The 21,742-nt window shown below is 40.5% G+C and overlaps 2 protein-coding genes across 5 annotated transcripts in view; one reads left to right on the top strand and one right to left on the bottom strand.

The window, feature by feature from the left end:
• The window catches only part of GPATCH1 (G-patch domain containing 1), a 193,707-nt gene extending 193,079 nt beyond the window's left edge, over positions 1–628 (bottom strand). The window contains exon 1 of the mRNA XM_056525751.1: positions 613–628. The gene's annotated coding sequence lies outside the window, so the exon portion shown is untranslated. The remainder of the gene's footprint in view (positions 1–612) is intronic.
• RHPN2 (rhophilin Rho GTPase binding protein 2) overlaps positions 1–21,742 on the top strand; it is a 147,006-nt gene that overhangs the window by 108,509 nt on the left and 16,755 nt on the right. For all 4 annotated transcript variants that reach the window (XM_056525760.1, XM_056525759.1, XM_056525761.1 and 1 more), the window contains exons 9-13: positions 10,259–10,446; positions 14,200–14,356; positions 15,090–15,209; positions 18,779–18,973; positions 20,773–20,849. In XM_056525760.1, the coding sequence (XP_056381735.1) occupies positions 10,259–10,446; positions 14,200–14,356; positions 15,090–15,209; positions 18,779–18,973; positions 20,773–20,849 (737 nt within the window). The remainder of the gene's footprint in view (positions 1–10,258; positions 10,447–14,199; positions 14,357–15,089; positions 15,210–18,778; positions 18,974–20,772; positions 20,850–21,742) is intronic.

The following is a 21,742-nucleotide window of genomic DNA, read 5'->3' as shown; positions in this document are numbered from 1 at the left end:
TTATTTTTCAGATGTCTTTTTTTAATTAAAGAAGCAATCTGATTGGTCAATTTTCCTCTGCACATGTTTAAAAAAAATTCTTATATGTTTTAAGCAGGAAACAACAGAAACCTTTTGAAGATCAGCTGTCAGTTTATTGATGGAACCATTGTGTCAGTTTGTACCAATTTCCAAACGGATCCTTTCTGTCGGATGTCAAAGTGAAAGGTGCATCAGGATGCCTGTCTCGTAGCATCCTGTTGCCTTAGCTTTGCACTGTACAAAACAAATGATGTTATCAGGAAATAAGCATATAAGCTTGATGGAAGCCTTATTGAAGACCTATTAATGCGTTAAAGGATCTGCTTGAAAAAAAAAATATACAACACTGAACAGAGCTGCCATCACAAATCGTGGTGTCCCTTATACAGCTCAAGGCCTGGTCCCCCCCAAATGTATTACACCAGTATATAAGGAGGGAATATTGCTATCATACTATAACTGACCATATTCTGTATACTGAGACCAATAATAACAGTATACAAGGAGGAAATTGTCTCCCCATACAGTGACCATATAGTGGTAGATATGAACTCTACACAGGCTTTGCAGACCATAATAGTGACTACATACAGTTACATCCGGTGACGTCTTCTTTAATTGGAGTCGGTCACTTTCCTTTTTCTTCTCTGTACAGCATCATGATGATTTCTTCCAGCCAATTGTCTCCACAAAACCTACTAAACAAAAATGTTAAGCTTTTTTCTGCAGCACAATGTCCACCTATTTACAAACTCCCCATAGGTATTTCTGTACACAGTAATCATGCCAACTTTATAGGGGGCAAGATGGCACAGAGAGGGCACAGGTGGCCTGGGCCTCTAATTATGGGGGGCACAGAATCGGCAGACAACTATATACAACTAAAACTAAACAACATGGAGGGCAAAGTGGCATAGAGGGGACCCTACAACTATATAGGGGACAATATGGCACTGAAGGGGCCCTGCAACTATATAGGGGGCAACATGGCACAGATGGGGCTTTACAACTATATATGATCTATGCCAGCTTGGCCCCTGTGGTTGTAGTAGGGCCCCAGTCATTACTTCACCTACATCAGACATTGTTCTCCACTGTCCCTTTGACCCGGGGTCTGGACCCAATGCTATGGCCTGTAGCTGTAGGTCCCGACCCTGGACCATAAGATCAGTGGAGAACAGGTTAATTTACTGTTCTTCCTTGGTACTCAAACCCGACTCCTCCAGGGGTCCGAAGGTGACAGAAGGAGGGCCCAGGCTTTGTCCGCTCTGCGTGATGTTGGCCTGATGATAATAATTGTAGCAGACGTCCCAGCGCACGGGCCGCGCAACACGCTGCTACACTACCTCTCGCTGACCACTTCTTTCTTAAAGTGACAGCGACAGCGTTGAAGGTCTGTTCAGCTCATTAGCAGAGTAACAGGCAGGGTATAGTGTGTGATGGTGGTCGCTGGGCCCGGGCCCCTTACTGGGGTACTGGCCGTACCCCCCTGATGGCGACTCTGACACTGAATATGGACATTGTTACAGTCCTTTTAGAAAAAAAGGTCTTAAAAAAATCTATTTTTAATATTTGAATATTATGTTGTTTAACAAAATTGTTTATTAGTTAAAAAAAATTTAATGGTAAAATGCACCTAAAACTAAGCGAAAGAGTCTCTATTTAAAGTCCACATAGCTCAGAAAGGGTTAACTTTTTATTTATTTATTTTTTATAATTCTTTATTTTTTATTTTCAATAAGAGCAAATAACTAAACACTCCCTACACAGAGGGATACAAAGAAAGATTCAGAAACAGAGGCAATAAACAAAAAGGCATGCCCATAGGTTAGGCCGGGGCAGTCAACTCAGACCGAACCAACACACAGGGACATGCTGTCGGGGCAATGAGATCAATCAAAGGAGGAGCACAGTAGAAGAAGAAAAAAAAATGGGGGGTGGGAATAGAGGAGAGAGAAAGAAAAGGTAATAAGGGAGGGGAAGGTAAGAAGACACATGGGACCACAAGGGACAACATGGGAAACAAAGACTACACCACCACTAATGACAAAGGGATGGGGAGGGTTGGGTGGCTGTAGGACGGGGAACTCCAGTAAAAGCGGCTAAATTGCTCAATAAGGTGCAGTATTCAAAAGTCTCCTGAAAGGCAGACCAGTAAAACCAGGTCTTTGCCTATCTGTCCTGTGATAAAGGTGAGCAGTGAGCTTCTTCATGCGCTGCATGTTCAGGAGCTTTGTGATTCATAACCGAAGAGGGAAAGGGTTAACCTTATACAGGCAGTGTTCCCTGCCTCCTGACAAGTACACTTTAAGTCCCTTCCCTCTAAGTTTTATGATGGGGAACCTTTCTATAACATTCTAGAAGTGACATCATGTTTTTGATGTGCTTGACCCAGAGATTATTGTAGTTAATTATTAACATTTACTTCTCTAGAGTAGTCACTGAAATCCATCCACACTAAAATGGATGCGACTGGAAAGAAAATATTAGTGTTATATATCTAAAACATAATAAAACTGGGTTAACGAAAGATGCAATTCTAGGAGACCGGCTATAGTAGTGTAGCTACCTGATGATGTGAACCTGGCCATACAGTATTAACCCCTTAAGGACTCAGCCCATTTGGACCTTAAGGACTCAGACAATTTTATTTTTACGTTTTCGTTTTTTCCTCCTCCCCTTCAAAAAATCATAACTCTTTTATATTTTCATCCACAGACTAGTATGAGGGCTTGTTTTTTGCGCGACCTGTTGTCCATTGTAATGCCATCACTCACTTTATCATAAAATGTATGGCGCAACCAAAAAAATACTATTTGTGTGGGGAAATTAAAAAGAAAACCGCAATTTTGCAAATTTTGGAAGGTTTTGTTTTCACGCCGTACAATTTATGATAAAAATGACGTGCTTTTTATTCTCTGGGTCAATACGATTAAAATGATACCCATGATAACATACTTTTCTATTACTGTTGCGCTTAAAAAAAAATCGCAAACTTTTTAACCAAATTAGTACTTTTAAAATCCCCCTATTTTGAAGACCTATAACTTTTTCATTTTTTTGTATAAGCGGTGGTATGAGGGCTCACTTTTTGTGCCGTGATCTGTACTTTTTATTAATACCATATTTGCTTATACAAAACTTTTATTACATTTTTTATAAATTTTTTTGGGGAATAAAATGTAATAAAAAAAGCAGCTATTTTGGATTTTTTTTTTTTATGTTCACGCCGTTCACCGTACGGGATCATTTACATTTTATTTTAATAGTTCGGATATTTACGCACGCGGCAATACCAAATATGTATATAAAATTATTTTTTTACACTTTTTGGGGGTAAAATAGGGAAAGTGGGACAATTTACCTTTTTATTGGGGGAGGAGTTTTTTCAAATTTTTTTACTTTTTTAAAAACTTTTTTTACTTTTATTTTTACACTTTAATATTCCCCATAGGGGACTATTTAAAGCAATCACTCTATTGCTAATCCTGTTCAGTGCTATGTATAGGACATAGCACTGATCAGGGTTATCGGTGATCTTCTGCTCTGGTCTGCGGGAAGGCAGATCAGAGTAGAAGACTCCCGGAAGGCAGCGGAGCCAGGTGAGGGGACCTCCGTCTGCCGTGCAGGATGATCGGATCGCCGCGGCAGCGCTGCAGGCGATCCGGTCATCCTGTTAAGTGACCGCGATGCTGCTGATGCCGTGATCGGTATTGATCACGGCATCTGAGGGGTTAATGGCGGACATCTGCGGGATCGCGGGTGTCCGCCATTACCAGCGGGTCCCTGGCTGCGAACCACAGACGGGACCTGCCGCGCATGATGCCGCGGTTATGCTCAGGACGTAAATGTACGTCCTGGTGCGTTAAGTACCACGTCACCAGGACGTACATTTACGTCCTGCGTCGTTAAAGGGGTACTCCAGTGGAAATCTTATTTTTTATTTTTTTAAATCAACTGGTGCCAGAAAGTTAAACAGATTCGTAAATTACTTCTATTAAAAAATCTTAATCCTTCCAGTACTTATTAGCGTCTGAATACTACAGAGGAAATTGTTTTCTTTTTGGAACACAGAGCTCTCTTCTGAATCACGAGCACAATGCTTTCTGCTGACATCTCTGTCCATTTTAAGAACTGTCCAGAGTAGGAGAAAATCCCCATAGCAAACATATGCTGCTCTGGTCAGTTCCTAAAATGGACAGAGATGTCAGCAGAGAGCACTGTGCTCGTGAGGTCAGCAGAGAGCTCTGTGTTCCAAAAAGAAAATAATTTCCTGTAGTATTCAGCAGCTGATAAGTACTGGAAGGATTAAGATTTTTTAATAGAAGTAATTTACAAATATGTTTAACTTTCTGGCACCAGTTGATTAAAAAAAAAAAAAAAAAAGTTTTCTATCGGAGTACCCCTTTAACTCTTCTTCGTCACGCCTTCATAGTCTACAGTATCAGGGCCCCCTATCTGCAGTCGGTGACACTGCTTTTCCCTAAGCTGCAGAGCGCAGCATCTGCAGCTGAGGTAACGGACAGAGCCACTCGACCAATCACTGACTGAGGAACAACACTGTACAGCCCCTTTAACACATCATAAAAAATGGCTTCATCCTCACCAGATCTATTTTCTATCCATAGAATTAGAAAGTGACTAAAATTTCTATGTGGCCTGTGCAGTGACCATGTTGAGGTAATGGTTGTCATCCTCCCCGGGTCTTTTACCTGACAAGTAACACTATAAATGAGTGTTAACACTATAAATCTGTTTAACTTTCTGGCACCAGTTGATTAAAAAAAAAAAAGTTTTCCTCCGGAGTACCCCTTTAACCCCTTAATGACCAAGCCCATTTTCACCTTAAGGACCAGTCCAATTTTATTTTTGCGTTTTCGTTTTTTCCTCCTCGCCTTCTAAAATCCATAACTCTTTTATATTTCCATCTACAGACCCATATAAGGGCTTGTTTTTGCGTGACCAATTGTACTTTGTAATGAAACCTCTCATTTTACCATAAAATGTACGGCGAACTCCCCCCCAAAAAATTTTATGGAGGAAATTTTAATGAAAACCAAAATTTTGCACATTTTGGAGGGGTTCGTTTTCACACTGTACAATTTACGGTAAAAATGACATATGTTCTTTATTCTGTGGGTCAATACGATTAAAATGATACCCATGGCTAGATACTTTTATATTTTTGTACCGCTTAAAAAAAAATCTAAAACTTTTTGTACAAAATCAGTGATCTAAAATCGCCCTATTTTGACCACCTATAACTTTTTCATTTTTCCATATATAGGGTGGTATGAGGGCTCATTTTTGCGCTGTCATCTGTACTTTATTTAGATACCACATTTGCATATATAAAACTTTTAGATAATTTTTTATAAAATTTTTTTTTATAAAATGTGACAAAAAAGCATTTTTGGACATTTTTTTTATTTTTAACGTTTACGCCATTCACTGTACGGGATCATTAACATTACATTTTGATAGTTCGGACATTTACGCATGCGGCGATACCAAATATGTTTATTAAAAGGGAAAAAACTGACAATTTTCATTTTTATTGGGGGAGGGGATTTTTCACTTTTTTTTTACTTTTTATTTTTACACATTTTATGTCCCCATAGGGGACTATCTATAGCAATCCTTTGATTGTTAATACTGTGCAGTGCTATGTATAGGACATAGCACTGCTCAGTATTATCGGTGATCTTCTGCTCTGGTCTGCTCTATCGCAGACCAGAAGACCCCGGGAGACGGCCGGAGCCAGGTGAGGGGACCTCCGGCCGCCATGCTGGATGATCGGATCGTTGAGGCAGCGCCAATCAAAGTACCGCAATGCCGCAGATACCGTGATCACGGCATCTGAGGGGTTAATGGCGGACATCCGCGCGATCGCGGATGTCGGCCATTACGGGCGGGTCCCTGGCTGCTGCTAGCAGCCGGAACCTGCCGTGTATGACGCGAGCACCGTTCCGATGCTCGCGGTCAAACACAGGACCTAAATGTACGTCCTGGTGCGGGAAGTCCCGCCATGTCAGGACGTACATTTACGTCCGTGGTCGTGAAGGGGTTAATACTGCATGGCCAGCCCCACCTCTCCCTTAAGTAAAAGAATGAACAGAAAACGGCTTACACTTGTAATTCCTGTAGATAACGTTGCAACCCTCTAGCAGAGTCGGCTACATTGATCTTAGGTGTAATTTAGTTTTTAGTCACATTTTACAGTTTTACATACTTGTACTTAAAGCTTAAAAATTGGTAAAGTAAAATATTACTATATGCATTCATCTGCATTGTCTGTTGTCTGCAAGTCAGAGCATGGAGAGCTGATTTCAGTTACAGCAAGGACAAAATTATAGTAAACTACAAGCAACTAAGCCAGAAGTGAGAAATTATTATCAGAAAATCATCACCCCACATATCCTGAGGCTATCGATATCCTCTACAATAAATTAAATATAGATTTTAATATGAAAGATTTTTTGTATCCTTATAGCAGCGTTTCCCAACCAGGGTGCCTCCAGTTGTTACAAAACTACAACTCCTAGCATGCCAAAGTTTTGCAACAGCTGAAGGCCCCACTGCCTTACAGGAATAACAGGTGATTTTCCTCAGCTGTCAGACATTGTACTGGACACAGTGTGAAGGTCCAGCTAGTTAATGATTGTGCTTCTGACCTTTGTGCTTCAGCCTCTTGTATGCATCCGTCTCTCAAGGATCATTTTGAAATAACTCAAATAACTGACCCGTAAAAGTAGTTATTTTATTAGGTCATAATACCTGAACCAGCCGGCTAGTTCAGTGAAAACAGTGAGATTAGTGACTGTCAATTTTTGCAGAAAGTAAAAGAATCAATAAACTTTTGTCCAGTGACATAATAATATTTATTTAATATCTATAGGAATCTTACACTCTGATTATGTGGCTCAGAGGAGGAGATAGTCAAATGTATGGTATGCAGAGAACGTCTGCATACTATACAGGTACCTTATAAACTGGTTAGCTGACCCTAACATGCTACACTTTTTAATCCCCTTGCTTGCAGCAATAAGATGCTGAACAGCTGGGTTCACTTATGCCCAGTGTCCGGCATAGTTTCCCACCGGCGTGCACTGGAGGAAAAGTGATGCTAGAACCGATCCCATTCATTTGAATGGGACAGTTCACAATTATCCAGATCTGACGCCAGATGGTTGGCCACGCCAGATGGCACTATACCAGCTTGCTGCGTTCCCCTATCCGGTGTCCAGAAACAATGTTGTCAACAGTTGCGTCGAGATCTAGGCTGAGTTTACCTATGCCGGATACCAGACATGTGTGAACCCAGCCTTACCACCAGCTGTCCCAGCACAGGGGCTGCTTTGTTTGATGCCAGGTTAACAAAAATTCCAGACCATCGCCTTTTGGATTAAAAGAATCAAGGGGAACAAGTTTCTTATCAACAACTTGCCCAGGATCTGGACCTGATATTGGAAATTAGGGACCTGTGTAACAAAAGCTTGCCATTAAAGGGGTACTCAGGTGCTAAGACATCTTATCCCCTATCCAAAGGATAGGGGATAAGATGCCTGATCGCGGGGGTCCCGTCGCTGGGGACCCCCGTGATCTTTCACACGGCACCCCTTTACCATCAGCCCCCGGAGCATGTTCGCTCCGGGTCTGATGACTGGCAATCATGGGGCCGGAGTATTGTGATGTCACGGCTCTGCCCCCTCAATGCAAGCCTATGGGATGGGGCGTGACAGCTGTAGATAGGGGATAAGATGTCTTAGCGCCGGAGTACCCCTTTAAATATATAGCATAGCAAACAAACACTTGAACGGCTGTCCACCCAAAGGCTATCTTTTGTCACTTTCTTCTAATTCTGTAATGTTGGCTAAGAGAACGCAAGTCTAAGTGATTCCCTGGTAGCAGATCCCTTGTGTCCGACCAACAGCTTCCTTGCACCACTTATAATATTGGTGTATTTTTATGTGGCAGAGGAGCCTTTTGGGTCTCCACCATTACCAGAGTCCAGGTACAACTGCAGCCTTTGCACCCCCTATGGCAAACATCACTGCATTATAGGTACTTTGATATTAGTCAGCTGGAACCAGCTGTGAGCTATATTTCAGCTTTAATGGACACCATGCATATGTATATGATATACAGTGACCCTGCCACAGAGGGGGGTAAAGAGGATAAGGTGAAATCATTTTTTTCATAGTAACCAAGGAAACTGAACTATATGTTTTTGTTTTGTGGGTATAAAGTATAAGGGGACATTCCACTAGGTAAATAGTGGGTCACAACATATATTGTACACCGCAAGCTGCAAGGCGTATATAAAAGAAAAAAGCCGTGCCTGCAAGTATTCTGTCAAGGACTGATAAAGTGTAACTGGTCCAACCGGTTCCAGTACAAATCCTGGAAGGGTAACCTTGGGTTTACAATCTGTGCCTGAAATAACTCAAGTATGGGAGGTGTATGAACAGGTAAAAAGACATAAGGATTGGGGCTGTACACAATTTAAGGAGAACCTCCTGTTAGTTTTCATTCTGCACCATTTCCACCTATGAAGCCAGTTGTGATGGCCATAAAATGTCTAGATTTTTGAGTTTGCAGTATTTTTGCAACACCCAGAACCCCTGTGGTTTTACTGAATCCCTGCTTTGTCACAATTCTTACTTGTTATGTAGTAAAATGCTGTATATACAATCATGCTACAGAACTAAGCATTTTTACTATTCAGAACTCTGGAAAGATAGACTAACAATTCTCAGAGGTGCTGATATGACTACTGTATGAGCTGTCATCCAGCTTTCCAGGACTCAGATATAACTTTGATATGCTTGAATAGGCATTTCACCATAACATTTTAAAATAGCAAATGTCATAAAATATAACACCTTGCATCAGTCATATAATTATAGTTTACATATGGGATACAATTATTAACATGGGCTTGGTATACTTGGCAGGATTTGTTCCTACAAATAGCAATTACCTTGTAACACTGTCAAATGGTGACATCAGGGACTATTATCCAGCTTTACAAATAACTCATTATTGTGGTATGTATGTTACACAACAGATTCATGGTTTATTTTATATTCAGGGGGGTTTGTTCCTTCCCATTGCTGGTGTGATTTTATAGGAATTCAAAGGTGTATATATATACATACACAGTGTATGGTATACCAAGATTGCCATGCGCAGAAGGGTGACTGTAGATATCCAGTGTCACCAGTCCTGGACATTGAGTAAGCTGCTGAGTATTGTTTCTGGTTCCCCTATGTAAGGCATACGTTATATGTTATAGTATCACACATGTCGTTTTAGTGACTGTTTTTGGAACCAAACACAGAAATAGATGAAAAGGTGAAGAGACGTGTCTGCCTTTTTTATATTTACCCTTTGATTGGATCCACGTCTAAATTTAGTGCCTAAAACTGCTACAAAAACTGCATGTGTGATTCCAACCTTGTACTCCAGTCACTTCCAGAGCTGCATTCACAACTTAGTGGGTTAATATCGGGAATCAGTCAACAATGTTACAGGACACCCCCATCAGCCTTGAGTCCCTCCTGTAAAGCCTCTGTATAAATCCATATTATATCATTTGTTGATTTCAGATGAGTGTAAAATATCTGGTAAAGATCACACTTCTGAGCATAGACATTGACAATAGGAATCTTGAATGCAGCTCTTGATGTGATTGGGCATTAAGATCAGTACTAGATATCTAAAGTGAAGTATTTGCAAAGTTACATTTACAGCATTGTTTTTAGGTTATACTTATGTTTTAGTTTTTTTTATACTCAGTGAAATGTAATATTGTATTCAGTGATGAATCTTCACTTTAATACTGTGGTTACTAGCGACCGCAGTAACATATTTAAACTGTAGGACATTTGGCAGCTTTCAGCATGTCTTAGTAAGCAAAGAGATTCTTTGCCCACAGAACAAGCCACACCAAAAGCACCTGTACTCCGGATGCCAGTGATTGTGCCCCTACATAGTTCAAACAGATTTCTTGTTTATATAGCTGCATGTTCTTGGCTCCTCCTATACACCCCATTTATAGAATGACATTGATTTATATTACAGCAAAATTGTATAACATTAAATAGTACACTATTATTTGACTCAAGTGCCATCCCACAGCTTACTGTTACCCAGTGCACCCCAGTCCACTTCACAAGCATGCTGCGCGACCAGCTATTCTGCAGATAAGCAGCACTCTGTTCTTCTCTTCCAGGTGTACTCAGTTACCTAAAAGAGACATTCACCCACACCCCCAGCTATGACATGAGTCCAGCCATGTTGGGAGCCCTGATTAAGATGCTTTTGGCAGAAGCCCACGAGTGTTACTTTGAAAAAATGATCGTAGCAGGAGTCCAGAATGAATTCTGCACTTTGGTAAAGATGGCTCAGGAAGCCGCCAAGGTATTTGTTATCTTATTATATACGTCAACCACCAGTTCCGATTGTGTTGAAGTTTCCTGAAACCATAATATCATAAGTTTGGTAACACAGCAACCTGACTGTTGTATGTGTACACGTATAAGTAACCGTGTCTGTTTACTTTTGCTATGTTGGTTGAAGGGTGGTTCCCGGATCAGTCCAGTGATTGACGGTTAGTGTTTCTATGCCAGCCTCTTAAGCTTTAAAGGGGTTATTCAATGAAAACATATTTAATGAACATGCCCAGGCTGCTTAATTAAACAATAAAAGTTTTAAAGGGGTACTCCAGTGGAAAGCTTTTTTTTTTTTTTTTTTTTTTTTTAAATCAACAGGTGCCAGAAAGTTAAACAGATTTGTAAATTACTTCTATTAAAAAAAATCGTAATCCTTCCAGTACTTATTAGCTGCTGAATACTATAGAGGAAATGGTTTTCTTTTTGGAACACAGTGCTTTCTGCTGACATCACGAGCACAGTGCTCTCTGCTGACATCTCTGTCCATTTTAGGAACTGTCCAGAACAGCATATGTTTGCTATGGGGATTTTCTCCTACTCTGGACAGTTCTTAAAATGGACAGAGATGTCAGCAGAGAGCACTGTGCTCGTGATATCAGCAGAGAACTCTGTGTTCCAAAAAGAAAATAATTTCATCTGTAGTATTCAGCAGCTAATAAGTACTGGAAGGATTAAGATTTTTTAATAGAAGTAATTTACAAATATGTTTAACTTTCTGGCACCAGTTGATTAAAAAAAAAAAAAAAGTTTTCCATCGGAGTACCCCTTTAACTCTTCTTCGTCACGCCTTCATAGTCTACAGTATCAGGGCCCCCTATCTGCAGTCGGTGACACTGCTTTTCCCTAAGCTGCAGAGCGCAGCATCTGTAGCTGAGGTAACGGACAGAGCCACTCGACCAATCACTGACTGAGGAACAACACCGTACAGCCCCTTTAACACATCATAAAAAATGGCTTCATCCTCACCAGATCTATTTTCTATCCATAGAATTAGAAAGTGACAAAAATTTCTATGTGGCCTGTGCAGTGACCATGTTGAGGTAATGGTTGTCATCCTCCCCGGGTCTTTTACCTGACAAGTAACACTATAAATGAGTGAGGGAATGTGATTGTTTTCTTCAGGCATCATTTGTATAGGATTCATTAGAACATCATCAGACTAAAGTTTCAGCATCACCTTCTTGGCCAAAGCAGACTGGTGAATCATTACAGAATATCACTTTCATCCAGTCTCACACTCTATGATTGCTTCTCTTTATCCCACACTAACTTTGATTTCTTCTTTTAAAGGGGTACTCCAGCCCTAAGACATCTTATCCCCTATCCAAAGGATAGGGGATAAGATGTCTGATCGCAGGGGTCCCGCCGCTGAGGACCCTCACACTCTCATGCAGCACCCACCTGTTTCAGCTGCAGGAAGTGATGATCGTTCCGTGTCTGAAGAATCACAACCCCAGGGCCGGAGTATTGTGACATCACGACTCCACCCCTTTGTGACATCACACCCCGCCCCCTCAAGTGATCATCACTTCGTGCAGCTGAGACAGTTGGGTGCTGAATGAGAGATTGCGCCCCAGCGGCGGGACCCCTGCGATCAGACATATTATCCCCTATCCTTTGGATGGGGGATAAGGTGTCTTAGGGCCGGAGTACCCCTTTAAGGTGTTAACACTGGTTTTGGCTTTCTGTAACAATGTGTAACCTTAACATTTTGTTTATACTTTTACCATATTTTCACACACAGCTGGAAACAATCAACATATTTTGCCACACGATGTTCTATATTTTCATTTTGGAAAAATGTTATAACCTTTACTATTGTTTCATTTGGCGATGTGTTTTTGGTCAGCCAAGTCCACAGCTTTCTGTAAACACTTTCCACTGCAGACAAATTTTTCATACCTGTGCCAGTATTTAGAAATTAGATTTTTCTCTACTTGGTCTTGTTGCCTTGAGCTACTTGCCTTTAAATGAACATATCAAATTCATATGTTTTGATTAGTTCAGTCCTGAGACCCCCTCCAATCATTATTTATAGCCGGGATAAGTGTGTAGCAGCTTGCTTCACTTCCCAGATGGCTACCCGATCCAACTGATGTGCTTCATAAACTACAGTGATCCCTCAACTTACAATGGCCTCAACATACAATAGTTTCAACATACAATGGTCTTTTCTGGACCATTGTAAGTTGAAACCAGACTCAACATACAATGCTACAGACAGTCCAGATCTGTGAAACATCTCATTGGCTGGAAGAACCAACCAATGAAAACGGGCATTTTACAGGTAAAACACCAGTATTACTGAAGTGCATGCACTGACTGGTGTCTGGTAGCGCCCCCTACAGTACAGGGAGGTATTACATGTTCTGTACTCTTTACCTGTACCAGGGTTATCTGCTCCTTTGGACACCAGGTGAAGGTGGCTCCATTTTACTTTTTTAGGACATTGTGTGTACTGTACAGGACCCTGAAGAAGCTCCTGTCCTCTACATAGACAGTGATTACAGCTCCCAGCAGATCTTTATTACTTTTATATGGAAGGATTTGCTTTATCTGTATTAGTTATCTACATATTTTTCTTTAATCCTCACTTTTTCCTATTTTTGGATGACATTTTGGTGGCTTCAGAACCAATTACCAGGTTTCCATACAGTTCTGGTCTTAACAAACAATGGTTTCAACATACAATGGTCGTCCTGGAACCAATTAATATTGTAACTTGAGGGACCCCTGTATAATAGAGCACATCAGTAAGACTGCATGCTGGGCCAGGGAGTGAAGTGCACTACTGTATGCTTTACCCAGCTATAACTTGCAATCAGAGGCAGATCTCGGCACTGAGACCCGATCAATCTTATCTTTTTACATGTCAACATGCCAAAAGAAAACTTTATTGACATTAACGCTTTCATTGCTCTATTTCTTTGAGGTATGTTTCATGAAGCCAGAATGTACAGCTATTATGCAAACATTGCTTTGTGTCATTTATTAATGACTTTATTTTTACCCCTGTATCCTTACTAATTACTTACTACTTACTGTAGTTGCATATCATTTTCATTGTTCCAGTTATTCATAATTCATTATAATCTTGCAAGATTTCAGTCCTATTAAAGTGCTGTATGGAATAAGTGTAGGACACATTTCAGTACAGAAAAATGGATTTGTAACACTAAGTGATTCTTAATGATCCTAATGAACAAAATCAATATATCAAAGCCAACTTACTTATAGGACCGATGAAAGATTTATTACAGTGTAAAAGTGTAAGACATTTACAAAAGTAAGGTATTAAACACTAGTAAAATAATGTGTCCAAAGTAGAAAAATTGTCACACCAGATGGACATGTGAGTGGCCAACTTTTCTACCTTGGACACTTTGTATGGGCATATTTATATGCTGAAAGGAATGGTTGTCCAGCTCCTGTGCCTGGCAGTTAAAACTTGACTTTTAATGTCCTTAAAACATGGTACAAAAATAACAGGGTACATAAAAACACACATGCCGATACGTTTCGGGCTAAAAGTCAGTCCTTAGTCATGGCCATGACTAAGGGCTGACCTTTAGCCCGAAACGCATCGTACACATTCCTCATGAAAAATGCAGTGTGAACATATATGGGAAAATTGTATTTGTACGTCCAAATGTTCGAGCTTATTAAGAGAATTACTTTGTACTTAGTTTACTTTTATTTCTAACAATATTTCTCCTTGCAGGTCAGTGAGATCTACTTGCAAGTGTTTAATGCTATGAACCAGGCTCCTATCAAGGAGAATGTCCCCTACTCTTGGACCATTATGGTACAAATAAAATCCGAACATTACAAAGCTCTGGCTCACTATTTTGCAGCAATCATGCTCATTGATCACCAGTGTAAGTCTCACTAATGAAGAATTGTCATATCGCATATATCTATCTATCTATCTATATAGATAGATAATGCACTGAAGCAATTAATGCCCACATTCAATGCTGAAGTTGGCAATAGGCATATGAGAAATATCAGTTATTGGAATTAATTAACTAATTTTTGTAATAAAATGAACATTCAGCTATTATTCATTTGGCTATGTGGATTTTGCCCCAATAGTCATAGGTATGCCAGGCTCCATAGACATTGGAAGTTGGTCCCATCAAATTCAGTGGGTTCATGTGACAAAAAAACTAATGTGCAGCACAAGCTCTGGGCTAGGTTTTTACGCATCATATGAAATGCTGTGGCTCATCCCATCCACACTATTGCAAAGAAATGTTCACCACCCTCCTGCAATTTCGTTTTTTAGTTGTATTGCAGCCACTGAGCCAGTGGTCTCCAATCTGGGGATCTCCAGATGTTGCGAAACCACAACTCCCAGCATGCCCGGACAGCCAACGGCTGTCCGGGCATGCTGGGAGTTGTAATTTTGCAACATCTGGAGGTCCGCTGGTTGGAGACCACTGCACCTAGCCATTAGGTGTGCGTTTTATTTTTTTAAAACAGTAAGTAAGTAATAAACAGTACGAAAGTAATAGTAATACTGTGTTGTATATTTAGTAACCAATATTAACTGTCTATGCAACTTTAACAGTAATTTTGATATCTATTAATGGAAATTCTCTCTGACAGTGACATCTCACGATGATGAAGACAAGCAGGAGAAAGCTTTATCTCAGTTATATGACCACATGCCAGAAGGCATGACCGCAATGAAAATACTAAAAGATAAACAGCAGCGGACCCTGCTAGGTAATAAACCATAGAAGCCATGATATAGATGATAAATGTACATTATTTCTTCCTGTTGGCTGAAATTAAAGGATTCACGTGAAGTATTGGCAGTAATCAGTGGGTGAGGTTGGTGGCATTAGAGTAAGGTTATGTTCACACATCACTTTAAAAACCAATTCCCAGTTAACCCCCACATTTTTGCTTGAAATGTGTCAAGCAGAAATTTTCTACTACATGAGAACGGGGCTGAGGAAACTCCATTCATAAATGGGATGAGGAATGGAATTGGATTAGGTGCAGATTTCAGAGCAGAATCTGAACCAAAATAACATTCTCCACAATAAAAAAGAGGAGTCTTTCTATAAATACATGACATATACATATACAATATATACATATCTCCTACAGTCATGGCTGTAAATGTTGGCACCCCTGAAATTTTTCAAGAAAATGAAGTATTTCTCACAGAGAAGGATTGCAGTAACACATGTTTTGCTATACACATGTTTATTCCCTTTGTGTGTATTGGAACTAAACCAAAAAAGGGAGGAAACAAAGCAAATTGGACATAATGTCACACCAAACTCCCAAAATGGTCTGGACAAAAATTATTGGCACCCTTAACTTAATATTTGGTTGCACATCCTTTGGAAAAAATAACTGAAATCAGTTACTTCCTATAACCATCAATAAGCTTCTTACACCTCTCAGCCGGAATGTTGGACCACTCTTCCTTTGCAAACTTCTCCAGGTTATTGGAAGGGTGCCTTTTCCCAACAGCAATTTTAAGATCTCTCCTCAGGTGTTCAATGGGATTTAGATCTGGACTCATTGCTGGCCACTTAAGAACTCTCCAGCGCTTTGTTGCCATCCATTTCTGGGTGCTTTTTGACGTATGTTTGGGGTGATTGTCCTGCTGGAAGACCCAAGATCTCAGATGCAAACTCAGATTTCTGACACTGGGCTGTACAGTGCAACCCAAAAGCCGTTGGTAATCCTCAGATTTCATGATGCCTTGCACACATTCAAAGCACCCAGTGTCAGAGGCAAAAAAACATTGAACCTCCACCATATTTCTCTGTAGGTACTGTGTTCTTTTCTTTGTAGGCCTCATTCCGTGTTTGGTAAACAGTAGAATGATTTGCTTTACCAAAAAGCTCTATCTTGGTCTCATCTGTCCACAGGACGTTTTCCCAGAAGGATTTTGGCTTACTCAAGTTCATTTTGGCAAAATGTAGTCTTGCTTTTTTAATGTCTCTGTGTCAGCAGTGGGGTCCTCCTGGGCCTCCTGCCATAGTGTTTCATTTCATTTATATGTCGACGGATAGTTTGCGCTGACACTGATGCTCCCTGAGTCTGCAGGACAGCTTGAATATCTTTGGAACTTGTTTGGGGCTGCTTATCCACCATCTGGACTATCCTGCATTGACACCTTTCATAAATGTTTCTTTTCTGTCCATGCCCAGGGAGATTAGCTACAGTGCCATGGGTTGTAAACTTCTTAATAATGTTGCGCACTGTGGACAAAGACAAATCTAGATCTCTGGACATGACTTGTAACCTTGAGATTGTTGATATTTTTCCACAATTTTGGTTCTCAAGTCCTCAGACAGTTCTCTTCTCCTCTTTCTGTTGTCCATGCTTAGTGTGGCACACACAGATACACAATTGAAAGACTAAGTGAACTTCTCTCCTTTTTATCTGCTTTCATGTGTGATTTTTATATTGCCCACACCTGTTACTTGCCCAGGTGAGTTTAAAGGAGCATCACATGCTTGAAACAATCTTATTTTTGCACAATTTTGAAAGGGTGCTAATAATTTTGTCCAGACCATTTATGGAGTTTGATGTGACATTATGTCCAATTTGTTTTTTTTCCCTCCCTTTTTTGGTTTAGTTCCAATACACACAAAGGGAATAAACATGTGTATAGCAAAACATGTGTTACTGCAATCCTTTTCTGTGAGAAATACTTCATTTTCTTCAAAAATTTCAGGGGTGCCAACATTTACGACTATGACTGTATTACAGCCTATATTATACTCCAGAGCTGTACTCATTATTCTGCAGGTTTGAGAACCAATCTATTTCCCATCACACCAAGTACTATATAGCAATCTGACATAGGCAAAACGTATTGGGGAAGATTTATCAAAACCCCTGTAGAGAAAAAGTCGCTTCTTAAATTTTCCAGGTGCCTTTTTTTTTTAAATAATGAAAGAAGTGAGCTGATTGGTTGCTATGGGCAACTGCAGCACTCTTCTTCTACACACATTTTGATAAATCTCCTCCTCTATCTTTGCATTATAGCAGAGCAGCTAAGCTGTTGTGTGACTATTACCAGTGACAACCATTATAATTGGGAATGTAGCTGTACGTAATGTCAAATTTGTACACAGAGGGGCAGATGTACAATGCTAAATGCTTTGTGGTTCACTTTGTACAAAAAACTGGCATTCATGCCCTTCACTATGTGTTGTAGATATTTTACGCTTTACTAAACAGTAGGCACCAGAAAGCCAAATGTTTAAGACAATATTAAAAAATCTGCCTGAGGATCCACAAGGTAAGTAATGTATGTACACAGCGACTCTATCAGCAGAATAGTGAGTGCAGCTCTGGAGTATAACACAGGATGTAACTCAGGATCAGTACAGGATAAATAATAGAATGTATAACTCTCTTTCTGGAACAGATGGGTGACAATCGGGGGAATTTATCAAGTGTTGTGTAGGTGAAAATTTTTTTTTTTTACACCTTTAATTTTTGGTGTTGAAAATGTGTACGTGAGCCAAATGTATTAAATGGTGCCGGCCATGTGACAAATATGGGGCTAGTATACGTTTTATTTTATTTACGTCACTACTCTTTTTTTTACTCATTGCACCAACATTTGCAACTTAAAATAAAATAAAAAATGCTCTCCAAAGGCAGTTTTGTAAGCCCGGTCTGGGCTGGTGTAGATTTGTTGTGTTTTGGAGGGGTTTGCAACTTTGTGTGTGACCACTGCAGGTAGAAAATGCAAAATGACTTAAGTCAGGAGGATTGTGGAGTAAAAGTCACATACAAACTTGCCTGAAAGACAAATATAAGAACAAAAACAGTTCTAATTTTAATAAAAAATGTTCCCCAATAAATATACAGTAAAGGCTACTCAGTAATGCGGTTGGGATAAAACCAGTATTGAACTGTCAGCTCAAACACAAGCTCTTGTTAAGGAGATCACATTTATAGGACATTTTTGTGATGTTCTGTCCTCTTGGACAAGTGCTCGTATACAATATAAAGGTAACATCCAGGCCCTTTAACACTTTATAGACTTGCATTAAAATTCCATAAAACCTGGTGCTGCCACTCTTGTTCCTGGCCGCACCCTGTTACACAGGACATAGTTCACATTCTTCTTTGCTCTGGGACAATAGAAACAAAAGTCACTGTTCACTGGTCAACAAATGTTGTTACGACTGCCAGTCCTCACCTCAGTTCCATTTTATGTGAAATCAAATCTATTGTGTACACAGCCTTGTCACTTCTCGTGCAAGTTGTTTTGTTGCTTTAACATTGTTTTGTTTTTGTCTGGTGTGTAGGAAAAGCACATTTATCCAAAGCCATTGTGTGCCACGAAGAAGCCCTGAGGCTATCTAATCTGTGCAGCAAACTCAAGCAGATTGACATCCTGCAAGAAATACTAACTGCCTTCCACAAGAGGGCGATGTGCAAAGACTCTATTTACAAGAAAGATGACGAATTTCTCGGAATACTATTGGCTCCTGATATAGTTAGTAAGTGCAGCCTGACATGTTCTTAAAGATGCATAGTTTTGAATAGTATAGTAACATTACATCTTTGCAGCTATCATTTTTATTTTATATGCATCCTGCATATTAGGATTAATAAATTAATACTACATTATGATTGGGTCATATGGGACTCCTTTTGCCCAGATTCTTCTGCACAATGGTGGGGCCAGAGGTAAAAGTGGATTTATACAAGTTTATTTAATGTGGATAGTCTCTAGTTTGTTCTCCCTATTATAAGTCCTGCGCTACTAAAATCTTCAAACGGCCTATTGTTTTCAATATGAAGTGTGTAATACTTCATTTCTCCTGTGGCGGTGCTGTTTAAAAGGAGAACCTCAATAATCTAGGCCAGTGGTCTTCAACCTGCGGACCTCCAGATGTTGCAAAACTACAACTCCCAGCATGCCCGGACAGCCATCGGCTGTCCGGGCATGCTGGGAGTTGTAGTTTTGAAACATCTGGTGGTCCGCAGGTTGAAGACCACTGATTTAGGCTATAATAACCAAATCTAATGGCCCAAATCTTTAGGAACCTTAGGCCGTCTTCACACGGCAGAATTTCTGCTCGGAATTCTGCATAAATTTATAACCAATTCACTTCAGTGGAATTCCTGCAGCAAAAATTCTGCTGTGAACGGGACAGAGGAATCCCATTGAAGTGTATTGGCTATAAATTCATGCAGAATTCAGTGCAGAAATGCAGCAGTGTTAACCTGGCCTAAGGCAGCACTTGTTGCAAGGTCATAATGATACTGAAAACATATTGATGTTCATGGTCATTATAACTTATTAATATTACCCCAATAAATCTGAGACAAAACAGATTATCAGACGGTTTATTTTACATTTATGGGGGAAAAAATTGAAGCTACAAAATATCTTGGACTGTAACTGCTGCTGTTCCGGATAATACAATGATCCCTCAACTTACAATGGCCTCAACATACAATAGTTTCAGCATACAATGGTCTTTTCTGGACCATTGTAAGTTGAAACCAGACTCAACATACAATGCTACGGACAGTCCAGATCTGAGAAACGTCTCAATGGCCGAGAGATGTGACCAATCAGAATGGGCATTCACTGGTAAAACCCCTGTATTACTGAAGCGTATGCACTGACTGATGTCTGGTAGCGCCCCCTACAATACAGGGAAGTATTACATGTTCTGTACACTTTACCTGTACCAGGGTTACCTGCTCCTTTGGACACCAGGTGAGGGCGACTCCATGTTACTTTTTTAGGACATTGCGTGTACTGTACAGGACCCCGAAGAAGCTCCTGTCCTCTACATAGACCAGTGTTTCCCAAGCAGGGTGCCCCCAGCTGTTGCAAAACTACAACTACCAGCATGCCCGGACAGCCAAAGGCTGTCCGGGCATGCTGGGAGTTGTAGCTTTGCAACAGCTGGAGGCTCCTTGCTTGGGAAACACTGGCATAGACAGTGATTTACAGCTCCCAGCAGATCTTTCTTACTTTTATATGGAAGGACTTGGTTTATCTATATTAGTTATCTACTTATTTTTAATTCTCACTTTTTCCTATTTTTGGATGACATTTTGGGGCTTCAGAACCAATTACCAGGTTTCCATAGAGTTATGGTCTCAACATACAATGGTTTCAACATACAATGGTCGTCCTGGAACCAATTAATATTGTAACTTGAGGGACCACTGTATGTGGTTTGTCTCCGGATGGGTAGATTCCACAGATAGCCAGAAAGTACTTTTCGTGCATGTTTGCTGGAATGTATTCACAATGAAGTCTTCTGATATTCCCCAGGTAAAACAGAATACAAGGTAGAGATCATTCCTCCCCCACTCTCCAGGGTGAAAGTGATTGATTTCTTTCAACGACTGGTATGTACTACAACACTGCACAAAGGTTTACTGTATGTAACACAACATTCCTGGATGTTGCTCTGTAGATTTCTATGTATTTTTATAGTAGGTGAAAATAATTAGTACTTTTTAAGGGAGAGCCAAACACAATTTTGTACCCTATATGAAAACAATAGTGTTTGTGTAGACTAAATGAAGTAGAATAAAAGAGGCTCTACAGAGGGCACCTCAAGGTGAGATAACAATAGGGGGTGAATGGTGTAAGAATTTACTCACCTGTTTGGTTGTGCTAAATATAAAGAATGTAGGCTTATTTAAAGGGGTACTCCGGTGCTAACACATCTTATCCCCTTATCTGGCTGTCACGCCCCCACCCATAGGCTTGCATTGAGCGGGCGGAGGGTGACGTCACACGTGGGCGGGGCCTTGACGTCACAATGCTCTGGCCCTGTCATCGACAGCAATCAGACCCGGAGTGAACATGCTCTGGGGACTGATTATAATGGGGTCCTGCGTGCAAGATCACGGGGGTCCCCAGCGATCAGACCCGGAGTGAACATGCTCTGGGGACTGATTATAACGGGGTCCTGCGTGCAAGATCACGGGGGTCCCCAGCGATCAGACCCGGAGTGAACATGCTCTGGGGACTGATTATAACGGGGTCCTGCGTGCAAGATCACGGGGGTCCCCAGCGATCAGGCATCTTATCCCCTATCCTTTGGATAGGGGATAAGATATCTTAGCGCCGGAGTACCCCTTTAAGTGGCTGCAGCTTCCACATCATGGAATGTTGAACCAGAGACAAGGGTACAAACACTTGGAGAAAGTAAGAGCTGTAAAAAGAAGTACAGCTGAAGCCAGAAGTATTTATCACATTAACTGACCTTATTGACTTCTGTATCTTTCAGTTT

This window comes from Hyla sarda, chromosome 6, assembly GCF_029499605.1.
Source record: "Hyla sarda isolate aHylSar1 chromosome 6, aHylSar1.hap1, whole genome shotgun sequence".
In the NCBI taxonomy this organism is placed as follows: Eukaryota; Metazoa; Chordata; class Amphibia; order Anura; family Hylidae; genus Hyla; species Hyla sarda.
The sequence above is the reverse complement of the archived record's forward strand: the minus strand, read 5'-3'. Positions and strand labels throughout refer to the sequence as shown.